This window comes from Brachyistius frenatus, unplaced genomic scaffold (genome assembly GCF_029030835.1).
Source record: "Brachyistius frenatus isolate BFR_SWC_R1_liver_20210118 unplaced genomic scaffold, ASM2903083v1 Contig_406, whole genome shotgun sequence".
NCBI lineage: Eukaryota > Metazoa > Chordata > Actinopteri > Embiotocidae > Brachyistius > Brachyistius frenatus.
In genome coordinates this window covers 152,661-170,021 of record NW_027211005.1, presented here as the reverse complement: position 1 = coordinate 170,021, position 17,361 = coordinate 152,661, and the positions used below count along the sequence as shown (strand labels likewise).

General features: G+C 40.1%; 1 protein-coding gene across 1 annotated transcript in view; it reads right to left on the bottom strand.

Annotated features, from left to right (window-relative positions):
- LOC138636779 (zonadhesin) overlaps positions 1 to 11,182 on the bottom strand; it is a 47,216-nt gene extending 36,034 nt beyond the window's left edge. Inside the window, exons 1-2 of the mRNA XM_069725007.1 lie at positions 11,175 to 11,182; positions 10,496 to 10,569 (exon numbers count right to left, since the gene is read on the bottom strand). Of these exons, the coding sequence (XP_069581108.1) occupies positions 10,496 to 10,569; positions 11,175 to 11,182 (82 nt within the window). The remainder of the gene's footprint in view (positions 1 to 10,495; positions 10,570 to 11,174) is intronic.
- Positions 11,183 to 17,361: the final 6,179 nt, after the last annotated feature.

The following is a 17,361-nucleotide window of genomic DNA, read 5'->3' as shown; positions in this document are numbered from 1 at the left end:
AGCCAACATATTATTTGGCCAATAGACTCATGATGTTCACTTTTCTCAAACTTTGTAGAACAATTTTTTTTACAAATAAGTTTCCCATCACATACCTGCAAGCCTTGGCAGTTGAACACACATACTTTGTTAAAAACCTATATTGTATCACTCATTATCAGGCTTATAAACTTAGGACTACTGCTACGCTGCAAAGACAAATTGGCAAAGATTGATTGTTGAACAAAGCATATGTCCAGGTGAATGGAGGTCATGAGTGAAGAGGTGTTAAGAATCAGGTGATTGTACCAGCAGGAAAGCACAGAGTTGCCGTGGCCAGATCTAAGAGGTTGACTGTGTCCATGCTAATACCTTTTCATTTTAAAAGAGCAGTCCATTAATGATTAATATTTTAATGGCATGCAGTACATTTTTTAAATAAATGTCATCATGATAATTGTCTGGAATTATGTGAAAATGCATCGTTTTTAGTAAAATAACTGTCCACCACCTCTCACCACAACCACACTACCTAAACCCACCAGACACTAAGGAAAACCCCTGGTATGTTACAAACCAAAGTCAGGAACTCAAACCAGTCAAGCATCCGAATTTACTTTGAGTTATGATACGATACAATACAATATGATATACTTTATTGTCCCCATGGGGACATTTTTTTTGGGCAAGTGTTGCTGCATTTGATAGAATTCTGCATTTTGGACATAACATCACAGAATTTCTAAAAAAAAACAACAACATACATTTATGTGCCATAAATAGCGAGGTTTAAGTAAAAAGAGACTAAGTTAAAAGAGACTACATTTCACAAAAAAATAAACGGTACCACCCAACACTTATGAGATACAGTTCCATTTGTGCACTATCTCTTAAGACATTGTGTATTTGAGATAGATTCAACACCTTAGGTATTGTTCCTACAGCATGATCATACACTCAGAACTACACTTAAGACAACAGATTACACAACCGTTCCGTCGTAACAGTGTTGAGACATGTTGGATCCTACACTTGCAACCCATCTTGATATATTAAGGGAATGCAATACATGTTCAAATACTGGGCTCATTATAAGTTGGCAGTTTTCTTCGAGGAAATAAAATGAGCAGCAGAAGTTCTGTCTTTGTCTCTTTTTCAGTGTTAACTTGCATTACGTAACAATGTGTCTTTGGGCAGTATGAACAACCTGTACCTTATAATAGAGCATTAAATATGCATTGGCCTATAAGCTACTTTCTGAACAAGGTGCTTCAAGATTTATTCAGCCAAAAATCTGAAAATCAAAATCAAAAATACATCAAGTACAGCATTACCTTGTCATTCAAAGATATTTTGTGTGCCAATGTGGCAGACATGTTACATTTTTCAGCCTATTTACTCAGTCATTGTAACAAAGGATCAAAATGGCTTTTCTCTATCTCATTTTTAACCAAAATTACAAACAGGTTGCACTGCGGGACCCAACCAGTAGAGCATCAGTCCATAGAGAGTTTCACAGTTGATAATGATGCTCATTTCTAGACACATGAAAAACCTAAACAAAATCAGCACGCAAAAACACCAGCCTCCGATCGAGATTGTCCGGCGCCAAATGAGCATCGCCAGTGCAGCTTTAGCAATTCAAATCAACTCTCTCCTGCGCTCTGCATTAGGATGCGGCAGAGAGAAAAAACCTTGATAATGGTTTTCATTTACCCCCCAGCCAGACTAATCACACCGCCATTGGTTCCACTCACTGCTCTGGCTGACGCATTGGAACACTGCAGACCAGCACTGTAGGTGGTAGTGAAGCGGGTTGATGCCCCTGCATCACACTGTGTGCTAGTGCCAGTTTTCACCACACAACCTCAGGGCAAGAGCACAAGGGATCTTGGCAGATTTGTCACAGCACATCTAAAATGCTCACACATACAGTTAACACACAATAAGAGGACATTTGGAAATGCTTTTGCACACTAACCCATGCAAACCCATCGCCAGGGGCCAAACGCATTAAAAAAACAACAACATACACCCACGTAAAAACCATGCATATATCCCACACAGATATTTAGAAAAAAGAGAATGCACAGTAAGAATATGTGCGACTAATGCATACACACAGGTTTCCAGAGTAGGCAGAATGTGATATGATAAAGGAAAAATGGAAAAGTAAAAAATGTTTTCCCAGGAAATGCAGTAAATATGCAGATTAAATGTTGCAGTGTAGCTACATTCCTGCCTACTTCTGAGAGGAATTTTGCCATAGGAGTATCATGGATGTGGAGCATTTGTGGGCATTTTTTATCTAATGTGTATATCGTTACTGTCAGTCTTCTTTATAGTATGTGTGGTGCAGAGCTGTTGATGACACAGTAGTCCTGGAAGCCGTGCACATTCATTAGTGAAACACAGCTGACGTAATCTCATTAATTTGGGCATTTAAAATACACTGAATTATTAAAGATACATTTGACAGTATCCACAGTATGTGAGTGGAAATGACATGGATTATTCATCCTAATTTTTATTCCTCCATAAATATCCCGGACAGTCAACATTCTCTCTTGAGAATTGACTAACTACTTTATAATGTGAGTCGATTGTGTCTGTAATCAGGCCTAATTCACTGAGTCACAACTTATCCTTGCAAGTCGGGTTTGTTTTCATTACATTTATGGCTGTTTACACTTTAGATCAAGATAAGTCCTATTTAGTCAAATCAGCATCTTTCTTTTAGTGTCCTGCTGATTTATCTAGACAGCAGCCATACGGTTCTGTGGGTGATACAGGAACAGCCAAGAAACCTCACAGCTAGAAATCTCCAAACAGGCTTTTGACAATTAATCATTCAGAGCCGAAGGTTCCATTTGTGGAGATCGTGTCCATTTGCCACATGGTCGAATAACTGAATAAGTCAACAGCAACAATGAGAGAGAATTTGTTCTCTCACTTTCTCAAAATAACTCTCCTGAGGCTGAAATTGAGATGATGAGAATGGGCGAGGAAATGGAAAAGCCAAATGTGTGCTGACACTGTGCACTACCACACTTGCTTGGCCGTCTATGAAATAATAAAGACAGAACACTAAGGTCATGCTTTATTCAGTGTAAAAGCCTCCTGTGATTTTGTTGCCTTAACGGACTAATAATAAACCCTGTCAGTGCTGAGCTCTGAGTCGGTCTTCTCGCAATATCGCCATAATAACGCAAGTTCTCTGCTCTTAACACTGAAAGAAAGAAAGAAAGAAAGAAAGAAAGAAAGAAAGAAAGAAAGAAAGAAAGAAAGAAAGAAAGAAAGAAAGAAAGAAAGAAAGAAAGAAAGAAAGAAAGAAAGAAAGAAAGAAAGAAAGAAAGAAAGAAAGAAAGAAAACTCCAAGAATGAGGCTATGCAGACTGTAGACTCCGTTTATTAAAGATATATTAAGTGTTTGTAGAGGTGAAGAGGAGGAACTCTGAGGCAAAATGCTTAAATTAACAGTGCACAGTGATTTCCCTCCACAGATCTGGAAGTTTTCTTTCTTCTGCTGTGACTCGATTATCCGTGATTTTCGGCTTAAGCATGTACAAACAGGACATTGTAATTACAACAGTGATGCCACGACAGACTTTCTCTTTTTTTGCTGTAATGGTTGATGAGGTGGATGAACTCATTAAACAACACTTTCCTGCATAATTAGCAAGATGCTGACAATCCATTTTAACAAGAATCATTATGAATTAACACTTCAAGTCCCAGCCAGAGTCAACTGACAGCAGGTTTGAGATTTAAAACTTCACTTTCTAAATGACCCTAAATATATTTTTTCCCCCCGAAGTCACATATGGTACCAGCAGCTGCAATATTGATATTTATTCACTTGACATGATAGTTGCCCTATCTTTGCTTGGATCTGCAGCACCCCCTGACCTGATGTGAGATTAAACTATTAAACTTCAATGGACTTTTTGGGTAGAAATGCTAAAAGCATGAAAGGATTTAAAGAAATTATTGGTAGATTGCTAGATTTTGCCAGAACAGTTTTATGTTTGTGGCCATTACTCCAGGATGAGTCCACTGAAAAAAACAACAGCTAGGATATCATTTTGAAAGAGTGCTGTCTAAAGTCTACTGGATCAGACTGTGTCTGACTGATTAGGCTAAAGATGAATGCAAAATGCTGTTTTTTTGCGTTGTTCTCAGTGTCTCATATACTTATCTATAGAATAGTTCAGTTATATAAGATTGCAATAAAATAATAAACTCTGTTAACTCCTTTAGTTGCTACATACTTCTTATTTATGTTCATCATGTGTACAGTGGTGTGAAAAAGTGTTTGCCCCCTTCCTGATTTCTTATTTTTTTGCATGTTTATCACACTTAAATGTTTCAGATCATCAAACAAATTTAAATATTAGTCAAAGATAACACAAGTAAACACAATGCAGTTTTTAAATGAAGGTTTTTATTATTAACGGAGAAAAAAAATCCAAACCCACATGGCCCTGTGTGAAAAAGTGTTTGCCCCCTAAACCTAATAACTGGTTGGGCCACCCTTAGCAGCAACAACTGCAATCAAGCATTTGCGATAACTTGCAATGAGTCTTTTACAGCTGTGGAGGAATGTTGGCCCACTCATCTTTGCAGAGTTGTTGTAATTCAGCCACATTGGAGGGTTTTCCAGCACGAACCGCCTTTTTAAGGTCATGCCACAGCATCTCAATAGGATTCAGGTCAGGACTTTGACTAGGCCACTCCAAAGTATTCATTTTGTTTTTCTTCAGCCATTCAGAGGTGGACTTGCTGGTGTGTTTTGGATCATTGTCCTGCTGCAGAACCCAAGTTGGCTTCAGCTTGAGGTCACGAACAGATGGCCGGACATTCTCCTTCAGGATTTTTTGGTAGACAGTAGAATTCATGGTTCCATTTATCACAGCAAGTCTTCCAGGTCCTGAAGCAGCAAAACAGCCCCAGATCATCACACTACCACCACCATATTTTACTGTTGGTATGATGTTCTTTTTCTGAAATGCGGTGTTACTTTTAAACCAGATGTAATGGGACACACACCTTCCAAAAAGTTCAACTTTTGTCTCATCAGTCCACAGAGTATTTTCCCAAAAGTCTTGGGGATCATCAAGATGTTTTCTGGCAAAAATGAGACGAGCCTTAATGTTCTTTTTGCTCAGCGGTGGTTTTGGTCTTGGAACTCTGCCATGCAGGCCATTTTTGCCCAGTCTCTTTCTTATGGTGGAGTCATGAACACTGACCTTAACTGAGGCAAGTGAGGCCTGCAGTTCTTTGGATGTTGTTGTGGGGTCTTTTGTGACCTCTTGGATGAGTCGTCACTGCGCTCTCGGGGTAATTTTGGTCAGCCGGCCACTCCTGGGAAGGTTCACCACTGTTCCATGTTTTCTCCATTTGTGGATAATGGCTCTCACTGTGGTGACACCACTATATATAACATGTCTGTGTGTATTGATAGTACATAATGTGCGTGACTTTATGCTCCATCTGCTTGAATGTTACTTCACACCAAAGCCACTGATGTGTCCTGTCAGAGAGCAGTGACATGGGTCTCTAACCTGTCACATTGTGGCTTGGCGTTTTTGGATGATCAGAGTGTGCTGAAGACACTCAGCATCCTCTGGGGTGATCAAGTTCTGTAAAGGTGCAGCAATACTGCTCCAACTTCTTTCTCGGGCTGTGGCTGACAGTGTCATAGTGTTATATTTTCTCAAAATTCTCATGTTCTCCTTCTCTTTTCCTACTATGAGTGGGTGATATGGTCTTTAAATAATATCACAATATCTCAGGGATTTCTGCGGTAACACTATTCTTGATAATAAGAAAATACCAAAGAATTATTTTTATTAATTGCAAAAAAAAAAAAAAAAAAAAAAAAGGTTTGTTGTGGAACGCGACTGATACTGGATTCTTGGGGCTGATATTGAGAAGTAAAAAAAAAAAATCTGATTTCGGACACTATTCTTTATATATACATCCTCCATACACAATGTAGAAGCACACGCTTTCCCCCGGGTGTAGTTATCAAACACTTTAGATATTTGTGACGAGGACGTGTCATGGAGGCAGGATGTTTTAGACTTTATTGTCCTCACTGATATCAGTACACTGTGCAGTGTAGTGTAGTTTGGATTTTTTACAACCTGCCTTTTGTCTTTAAGACTTCACATTGGAAGGCTGCCAGCCACAGGTGTGAGACATTGAAATGAATCAACATACAGCAAGCTGTGTTGGCCTTCACAGTTTTTGTGTTGAACGGTAGCATTTGGGTCCAGGGTCTTTGAAGCCCTTGGGCTTTTTAGGAGAACTGCATCCTGGGGAGAATAAAGGAAAATAAGAACATCCAACTTCAGGCTGCTGAAAACACATGAAGACATATCAGTGTTTTTAGTTGTTAGTGCTAGCGTTGAGCTAAGACCAATACTGTTCCTCCTGTTGTGCCAGGTATGCTGGCTGCTTGTTAACTTTGTTCAAACAGTGCTTCAGCATTGATTTTAACACTCAGGTATGTCAGTTTTTCAAAAATGGACAGAAGGCTGTTTTTAAAATTGTGAAACAGAATATGGGACAGAATATCTGTCATTTTGACTAAACAAATGTCCCTGTTGTTGACCACCATTCATGTGTGTGTTTCCTATTCTTTCATTAGGTGTTTTAAATGTGATGTAATTGTCATCATTCTGTAGTCGTTATGGTAGCTTGAGATGTGACTTGGATATATTGTGTCCTGAGCAGTATATACTCTCATAACAGTATGTACAGTGCATCCGGAAAGTATTCACAGCGCTTCACTTTTTCCACATTTTGTTATATTACAGCCTTATTCCAAAATGGATTAAATTAATTTTTTCCCTCAAAATTCTACACACATTCTAACCCTAACCCTAACCCCATAATGACAATGTGAAATATATTTTTTTGAAATGTTTGCAAATCTATTAAAAATCACAAACAAAAAAATCACATGTACATAAGTATTCACAGCCTTTGCCATTACACTCAAAATTGAGCTCAGGTGCATCCCGTTTCCACTGATCATCCTTGAGATGTTTCTACAACTTGATTGGAGTCCACTTGTGCTAAATTCAGTTGATTGGACATGATTTGGAAAGACACACACCATCTATATAAGGTCCCACAGTTGACAGTGCATGTCAGAGCACAAACCAAGCCATGAAGTCCAAAGAATTGTCTGTAGACCTCCGAGACAGGATTGTATTAAGGCACAGATCTGGGGAAGGGTACAGAAAAATTTCTCCAGCATTGAAGGTCTCAATGAGCACAGTGGCCTCCATCATCCATAAATGGAAGAAGTTTGGAACCACCAGGACTCTTCCTAGAGTTGGCCGCCCGGCCAAACTGAGCGATCGGGGGAGAAGGGCCTTAGTCAGGGAGGTGACCAAGAACCCGATGGTCACTCTGACAGAGCTCCAACATTGCTCTGTGAAGAGAGGAGACCCTTCCAGAAGGACAACCATCTTTGCAGCACTCCACCAAGCAGGCCTGTATGGTAGAGTGACCAGACGGAAGCCACTCCTCAGTAAAAGGCACATGACAGCCCACCTGGAGTTTGACAAAAGGTAGATTTGCAAAAATTTAAAAAAAAAACTATTTTCACTTTGTCATTATGGGGTATTGTGTGTAGAATTTTGAGGAAAACAAATGAATTTAATCCATTTTGGAATAAGGCTGTAACATAACAAAATGTGCAAAAAATGAAGCGCTGTGAATACTTTCCGGATGCACTGTAGTATACAAACAGCATGACTGTGTCTATCTACTTACCCGGGCATCAGTTCACATAAATCATGTGATTCCTAGTTGTTTATTTGCACTACGAAGCAAGAAGAGAACAATATATTAAGAAAACCTCTAACAAAGTAAACAAGTCTTTGCATTTCGCTTTCATCATTAGTTATTATTTATTCTTGAAAACTGTTTTACTTGTGTTGAGAATGAATCTTAAATGGCAGTGCTTCATGTTTGTAATATACATGGATGATCTTTAAAAATGTGTCCTCACTGCTGTCCATATCCCCTTTTGCTTCCATGCCATTTTGACTAGTACATTATCTTCCTCTCTGTATGTACTCTCTATCTTTTCTCCCCTCTCTCCTGCTGGTATGCTGTATGACAGCTAAACACTGTTGCCTGCGCCCCACTGATTTTCATCAAAATGGCATGCGTCACCCAATCTCTCTTCCTTTTTTATATCCACCTGTAAGGCAATATGGGAAGGAGAGAAGGGAAAGTCAGGCTGGGGTTATATGAGAGCAGTATCTATCCATCTATCTGTCTGTCTGTCCATTTGTCTGTCTCTTCCTCTTTTACATCACAAAATCCTAGTTTGTACCTTCAGGTTATTAGTCATCGGAGGTAGGCATAAGAATGACATAGTAGCAGTCCTGAAATTTCTTGGTACATGCAGACCCTTTGTGTTGTTTATTTGCCACTGCTGGCTTTGGACCAAAACATGATTTTCTTGCTGTCTTTACCTCCTCAGGAACACAGTCCTGAAAGGACTGGCTATATGTTCAGTGTTTATCTCTAATAAGCTTGCCTGCTATATACACAGAAACTTGTTTGGATAGTGTACAGATGTAACTTTTGCTGCAGTGTCATTCTCAATCACCTTGGCATGCAGAACACTGCTGAATTACCATAGCACAATTACATGTTACAAACAGAGACGGTAAAGTTTCCACAGAAAGGTTAACAGATAGACCAGGCCTGTTCAACTTGTCGCCTGCGGATAGGATATGGACCTTTTGAAGTTTTATTTGGCTGCCAAGAGGCTGCCTGCAAGTCCGGCTGGCATGTGTATGATCTGATAAATAAAACAAAGGTATGTGCAGTATCTCTGAGCCACTTTGAGACATCTGAACCACAGACATAAAAATTTAAGTAATTAAGAGTGTGCATCTTGAGACATAGACACTCATGGGTAACCTTGGCAATGGGATAGTGTGGGGACAGGGAGGAACAGGGAAACCCTCTGTGTGTGTGTTAGCAGCATAACTCTATTTAAGTTATTATAACCATTAATTTACATTCTTGTATTGTCCGTGAGCCCCGAGAACTTTCCTATTTGGCCCATTTGCTCTTGAAGTTGAATAGCCTGGATATAGACTGTAGACCTGATTAAAAGTGTACAATATAGTTTATCATGAACTTTTGATGAATAAGTAAACAGAAACATATGAGCAGATCTTAAAGTGTTCTGATTTTTCTCAAGTATTTCCCCTTCATTTTTGTAAGCATCACTTAAAGTCAGACATTGTATTAAGGAAGTGTGTAATCACAAAGAAAAAGAAGAGGAAAAAAACTAGAGAAAGAAAGGGGAAAATAAAATGGGTTAGCGTCTAGACACAGCTCTTGAGTGCCTGTGTGTGTGTGTGTGTGTGAGAGAGAGAGACTCCATATTTAGAGATGTCTTCAAGCATCTCTGATTGAATCAGCATGATATCAGATTTGGTGAAAACATGTGGTGTGCTGTCATCCAACATAGAGCTGTCAGTATGCACCAAGACATGCAGAGTGCGAATTGTGAAGGCGGCCTCATCTAGTGAATGCCCTCCTGTCTCTGTGGACTGCCACAGGGTTCCAGTTGGCTCTTCGCTAATTATTATTATTATTATTTTTTTTTTTGATGACGTAGAGATATGGACCTCTAACGACAAGAAAAACACGATGAACAAAAGTGTTACCTCTTCCAAAGAATATATAAGCAATGGTGTTGTATATCCATGTGAGTTTACACTTTCCTTCTGAAGACATGAGCTTTGTCAAAACACAATGGTTGTTCTACTTTTTCAGACCAGTAGAAAAAAGTCATTTGATTTGTACTGATTGTTGCCAGTACCTCCACACCTAATGATAATGTATTGCACCTAATCACACTTCATTTGTGATTGTACCACAATTGTACAACCTGCCTCTGGCAACAAGATTAACAAATTCACTTGACATGCCCTGTGTGCCCTGCTGCTACTGACTCGGCTTTGCAATGTATTCAATTAACTTGAAGCCCCATAGGTCTCGGATGAATTCAAAGCATTGGAATACATATTGTACATGGAACAAGAGCCCCGTTTTAGCTGCAGGAAGCTCTGATCCTGTGGCAGCTTCGCTGCTCACACTTTTCCTTCTTGCCAAGTGGCTCTGCTCCTGCTGGGCCCCCATCATGTGTTTGGATAGACAGTCTAATTTCCATGTACTGAGTCTTAGAGGCCAACTTCAAAATATAGGGAGCGCAGTGAATCAAGATGTGGCTCTATAAAGTGAAAGGACAGTCTTTGTCCATCTCAGCAAAAAACGTTGTCAAGGATATGGTCAGAAATGACCAGCTGAGCCACTTTTCTGCACCAGCCTACCTCTTTGTGTTACAGCACTTTTCACAGGAGGAAAACAGAAATTAATGTCCACTGTCAGGAATTGAGCATTAGCGGAATTTTGCACTGTGAGGGTGCAGACAGAAGGCTCCTTAACAAGTGCTCTGCCCCGACTGGACCCTGTGACGACTTGTAGCGGCCCAGCAGAGGGGCAGCTGGCCTGTTGGTGTGACCTTGGCCTGGGGCCAGACACCTGGGCAGGAGGGCAGAGAGGAGTAATCCACTGGGAGCAGTTATTTGTGGCTGGTGATACCACTGTGGGGTAACTGTCTCAAATTAGGTATAAAAGGTCCAGGTTATTGATGCAATAATAATAATAGTTCTATTTAGAACACTACATGTCCAGTTTTAGTCATATTTGTCTATTCCATGACAAAAAAAAATCCATCTAAGCACCTTTACCTAATAATGTGCCAGACTTGAATATTATAGGAGAGTAATGGCAAGAGTGTTTATATGGTGAAATGTTGTTGGATTTGATTTTCATAGTTGCGTATGGAAAACAACACTAATTTAAGTTATGTGATGCTGATTTGGATCAGTCCGCTTTAAATTGACAACCCTAGCATGGTATTACCAGATTACAGTTCACTGCATGAAAGTATGGGGTCTGGCTATGCTCCATTGGCAATTGTTTCCAGTTGTTGCAACCAAGTGGGCATAGACCAAAGTAAATTTTTTTTTAAACTATTGGGGCAGCCTTTAATCAATCAACATTGACCACCAAATAACAATGTTGTGCGCCAAAACTTGCTAAGCTTTAAAACAAGGAGAGCCTCACTGACATGAGCAGATTACAGCGCCATGTCGGTAAATGACCATTGCAGACTTAATTTTTTTCTTTTACATTTTAGGCATTCTTCTTGCTCTGCCTTCAATACCTTGGTATTTGCTACAGTTCTGATAACCCTTTATATTGCTTCATCTAGCTCTGCCTCTGTTGACATTGTTGGAACTACATTTTGAAACAAATACTTGACTTCAACATCATTACACTTATCCACCTGATTGATTCACCCTTCTGATTGCCTCAGCCAACAGAGGTTCCAGACTTCAATCATGGCAAACACTGAAGCTGTGACCAGTAGGCTGGTGGAGTCACGCTAAGAGAGCCCACCAATTAAAAGCATTCCTCCATCCCATACCCTTCATGTTGATTGAAGGATATTGGAAGAGAATACAGCATTGCTTTAGGGACTGCTGCAAGGTTAGTGGGAAAAAACATCTACTGGACAAGATTAGGAAAACCTTGACAGATCCTATACAAACTGGGTCGTACCAGTTTGCTGAACCGAGCCACGAGGTTCTGGCTCCTGCCATCATTCAGGCTATCTTCTCTCCAGGCCGGAGTTAGTGAAAATAAATTAATTGGCAGGAAGAGCACATTTGCATAACTGGTGGAGGATCATCTTTGACCAGGTGGGACAGAACACTTTCCCTTCCTGGGCATTATTTTGGCCAGCATTTCAGTGGTTGTGGCACAATTAACAACATTTTAAGCGCTATGATGAAATCTCTACCTGCCATCGAATGCTGACACTTGGTAATTGCCTGAAGTGGTGAAGGTTAAACAGCATATCTGTGTTCCATTGGAATGTGGAACTGAAATTGGGCTCAGTCCTCATCTATTTATTGGAATTAGCAAATTGGGGCAGGTTAAAGAGGTGGTCGAAAGAGAGATAAGCGCAGAGGAAGCTGAGTTCATATCTTTCATCTCCAGGGTGGTGATATTTTGCCAAACAAGTCCGTTGCAGATAGTGATCAAAGCTAAAACATGGCCTGTGGCGATGGTGATGCATCAGAGCAGGACATGCAGCTGACCGTACGTATGAGACTCCTTCTGAAGAGAGATCTCACCTAAGGCTTGTTGGCCAGTTTTAATTGTTGTAACCATTAAATGCAACATTTTATTTCCTGATCTGCAGGAGTGATGAGGCCAACCTATTAAGATTGTGGTAGAGCAAAGCCTGGGTGTGATACAACCAATACGTAAAAACCATAATTTGTAAGATAATTTATGTCACAGATGACTACAGACAAAAGACACTAAACTTAGTAGATAATCCTCTCAATTAAAGCATAGTTACGGTGCACAAACAAGATAGAAAAATGACTTGCACATTTAAGTAAAGATCAGGATGGTTACATTTAGATTATGCAGTACAGATGTTTTTGTGTCCTTTGTTAATGCAATGAAACTGTAATTATGTAAATAGTCTCCTCTGCATCCCCCAATCCTTTGGCTTCTATTTTATTTAAATCTAAAACAGATGGGGGCACACACGGCATTTCACAGTGGACATGTCAGGTAGAACGCATGCCGCTTTAATGTAATCTGCAGGATTTGGTTTCTGGATTTAAGTCCTGGCAAAATAACATTAAACGTATGCAGATGCATGCTCAACGGCACCTAAAGCTTTCAGTGATGGTGAGCTCACATGGTCTATTTATGAATACAAAACAAGCTTAAAAAAACAGCTTTATTGAAATGAATACATGTTTTTTCTGAAACAGTTTGAGGTAATGCGTTGTTAAGCACCTACACTCTTTGTAATAGAAGACACTGTAATGAAATATGAAAATTCTGATGAGAAAGTCGTTTCGATAAACCCAGTTAATCAATCACAGAGAGCCGACTGCGTGCAGTTAGCTGAACCATTGCACAAAACCACTTGATTACAGTTGATGTTGAGGTGTGATGTTGAACTGACGTGAATTGCTTGCAAATTTCATGACCGACAGAGATCCAGCTGTCAAACCTCTTTAACACTTTACACATTCACCTTGTATCTACACATAAAAACCACTGGGATCGATGTGGAGGCGCAGCGGGTTGTTAGAATGGAAAATTGATGGCCACAAAACATTCAATACGGCAAAATCTGCACAAAGGGATTGTGCTTTTAGTGCCTCGGGTCACGTCGGTGTGTTGCTATGTCGCTGTGAATGACTTATTGTCACCTTTTTCTACTAGAATGAGCCTTTTATTTTGGCTTCAGTGTTGCTGAAGGGATTTATCAAGTCAAAGGCAGTATTGATGCAAATACTCCAGATATTTTTTACTCACAGGTATAAAATATTAAGCTTGAGTTTTAGCTGCGTGCACCTCAGCAGGAATTTGACAGCTCTTAAATACAGGGCAGAGGTTGGAGCACCGTAAAATGGAGGGCTGGAGGAATATACAGAAGTTGGATTAAAGCTGAGGGGGGTACATTTTTGCCTGGAGAAATTTTAAGATGGCTCCCTGCTGAAGATTTTGGATTAAAATTGTATTAAAAATGTGAAATGATTGCGTGTCGATTATCTGTTTGAGGGGTATGAATGGTGATTCCCCTGAAATCTAAGTTATTTTATTGCATGGTTGCTTTGTAATAGCAATTTCATTTAACTGCTGTGATATAATTGGTGAAAGAGGGGGAAAATAGATGTCTAATCCCCATCCTTACTCTCCCTGTCTATCTTCCTTTTCTCTTTCATCCACTCTTTTTTTTTTCTTGTCTCTGGATAGCAATCAATAGTTATTATCTGCCGAGTGTCGCGATAGACACTGCACAGAGCCCCCATTCTGAGTTGATGGTGCTTTTTCATTATAGCTGACACTAGTCTAAACAAAGCAGGCCTATTTCCCTGCCACCAGACAAACACAGTCTCCATAATGGTACCAGATAAAAGAGTAGCAGGAAGGAAAATTGAGTTTCACATAATGGGGAATCAGTAACTGGGGACTACTTCTTTTCTGACTCCATTTTTCCCTCTTCCACAACTTTCTCTGAACTATTTGGCCAATATACAAACTGACTGTATGCTAATGCCTCACATCTTAACACGGGTCCGTCCATTCCTAAATTCAGCCATCCCTGTTACCCAGTCCAACAATTTTGTTCACTCATCATCCGTCCATCTCTCCGTGCATGTGTGGGTCTGTCCATCGGTTCGTCCGTCCATCCATCCAGCTGTCAGTCTGTAGGTGTGCAGGGGGGGTGAGGTTGTTTTGTTTTGACGGGATTGTTGTTTCATAAAATAAATAAATGATATCTGCGCAGCCGAGTGGAAAGCATAACGAATGGCAGTTGGAGAAAAGGCAATTTAGGGAGAAGTGCACTGGCTGGCAAAGGAACAGAATGGGTTTTTACTGTGAAGTATAACCAATGCATTACAAAACACATCACCAGAGGTTTATTGAAAAAGCCAAGTACCCCTCACTCCCCCCTATGAAAATGGCCAACATTATCATGGCCTACATGGTTAGGCACTGAAAGTCACTTTCAGAAAGTCAGGGGAGAGGTTTTTATTGCAGTGGCACACAGAAATAGAAGAGCCCCAGGTGAATGACATCGCAAGAGGTGGTTGTTTTACAATTCACTTACACTCGTAGGTGCAGATAAGTTTCATGACACATGGTGTGGGGTGACCGTGGAATGATTTTTATTTACCGTACGCACATCTTTGCTCTTCACCTGTCACTGGTGTAACGCAATGACCAGACCTTCAGAAAAATGATTGCAAAGCAAATCACCAATAAAAGATTAGAAAGGATGGCTGCTCTTATTTACTCTGATACATTATATTCAAAGCAAGGTATAATGACAAAAATGTCAAAACAAAGTCCAAAACAAATTCCAGGTTTATTATTTATATTTTCTCATTATTGAAACAAAATATTTAGAAATGCCTACAAACCCTTGAGTGGACTGGCTGATATTCAAAAGGCCGCTCAGCCAGGAGAGACACTACCTTCAGGCTGACTGTTGCTTAGTACATGTAAGGGCAGACCATGTTTAGTCAGCAGTGTCGATTATAAGATTCAAGACCAGAATATTTTGCAACTGAAGTACTTGAGGTCCCAGTTTGCAGGTCCATTTTTTGACTACATCTGACTTAATTAGCGATAACCTCCAAATTAACAATTGCAATGTACTTTTACCCAGGTTTGTGTTTGATAACTTATTCCGCAAGCCAAGATTCAGCAGAAGACATGCATGGTTGTAGATAAGCAGGAAATATTAGCTACAAAGCTAAATGTGAGGTGTGCTTCAAAGTCTTTTCAAAGCTCTTTTTGTGTTCAGTCTCTGCCTGCTGGTATGTAAGTGTGTCTGCCTACTAGTGATCGAACAGTGAAGCTTACTGCTTAATGTAAGTAAAGATTAAAATTGTGTATTCATAAAAATAAAGAAGAACAAGAAAAACATGAAAGCAATTAGAGTTCAAATATGTTCTGTAATTTCATATTATAAAAGAAAAGCAGCACAACACTTGTCATTAATGTTTTGTCATGTTATTAGCAACATGATTATACAATAAATGTGGGCCAGAAAGCAGTTTTTCAAATGAAATACACCCAGAAAACAGCCACAGTACAAGTCGGACAGCATGTTTGGAGACAATTCAAAGGCCAGATGAAAATACAAGACTAATTTACTGCAGAAATATAAACATACAGTGAAGGAAATAATTATTTGATCCCTTGCCGATTTTGTAAGTTTGCCCACTGACAAAGAAATGAACGGTCTATAATTGTAATGGTAGATTTATTTTAACAGTGAGAGACCGAATATTAAATAATTAAAAAAATATAAAAAATCACATCATATAGTCATGTTATAAATTGATTTGTGTTTGATTGTGTGAAATAAGTATTTGATCCCCTAGCAACCAGCAAGAATTCTGGCTCCCACAGACCGGTTAGATTAGTCCTCTCGCTTTAAGAAAGTACTCCGAATCTCAACTCGTTACCTGTATAAAAGACACCTGTCCACAGAATCAATCAATCAGATTCCAACCTCTCCACCATGGGCAAGACCAAAGAACTGTCGAAGGACGTCGGGGACAAGATTGCAGACCTGCACAAGGCTGGAATGGTGAGAAGGAGACAACTGTTGGTGCGATTATTCGGAAATGGAAGAAACACAAAATGACCATCAATCGCCCTCGGTCTGGGGCTCCACGGAAGATCTCGCCTCGTGGGGTATCGATGATCATGAGAAAGGTGAGGGATCAGCCCAGAACTACACGGAAGGAACTTGTTAATGATCTCAAGACAGCTGGGACCACAGTCACCAAGAAAACCATTGGTAACACACTACGCTGTAATGGATTAAAATCCTGCAGCGCCCGCAAGGTCCCCCTGCTCAAGAAGGCACATGTACGGCCCCGTCTGAAGTGTGCCAATGAACACCTGAATGATTCAGAGAAGGCGATGTGGTCAGATGAGACCAAAATCCAGCTCTTTGGCATCAACTCGACTTGCCGTGTTTGGAGGAAGAGAAATGCTGACTATAACCCCAAGAATACCGTCCCCACCGTCAAGCATGGAGGTGGAAACATTATGCTTTGGGGGTGTTTCTCTGCTAAGGGGACAGGAAGACTTCACCGCATCGAGGGGTGGATGGACGGGGCCATGTACCGTGAAATCTTAGGCGACAACCTCCTTGTCTCAGGCAGGACACTGAAGATGGGTTGTGGATGGGTCTTCCAGCACAACAATGACCCAAAATATACGGCCAAGGCTACAAAGGAGTGGCTCAAGAAGAAGCACATTAAGGTCATGGAGTGGCCGAGCCAGTCTCCGTACCTTAAACCCATAGAAACTCTGTGGAGGGAGCTGAAGCTTCAAGTTGCCAAGCGACAGCCTCGAAACCTTAAGGATTTGGAGAGGATCTGTAAATAGGAGTGGACCAAAATCCCTCCTGAGATGTGTTCAAACCTGGAGACCAACTACAAGAAATGTCTGACCTCTGTGCTTGCCAACAACAATTTCTCCACCAAGTACTGAGTCATGTTTTGCTAGGGTTACTTATACAAATACTTATTCACACAATCAAATGCAAATCAATTTATAACTTTTATGTGATGTGATTTTCTGTATTTTTTTTCTTATTTTTTTTATTCTGTCTCACTGTTAAAATAAACCTACCACTACAATTATAAACCGTTCATTTTTTTTGTCAGTGGGCAAACTTACAAAATCGGCAAAGGATCAAATAAT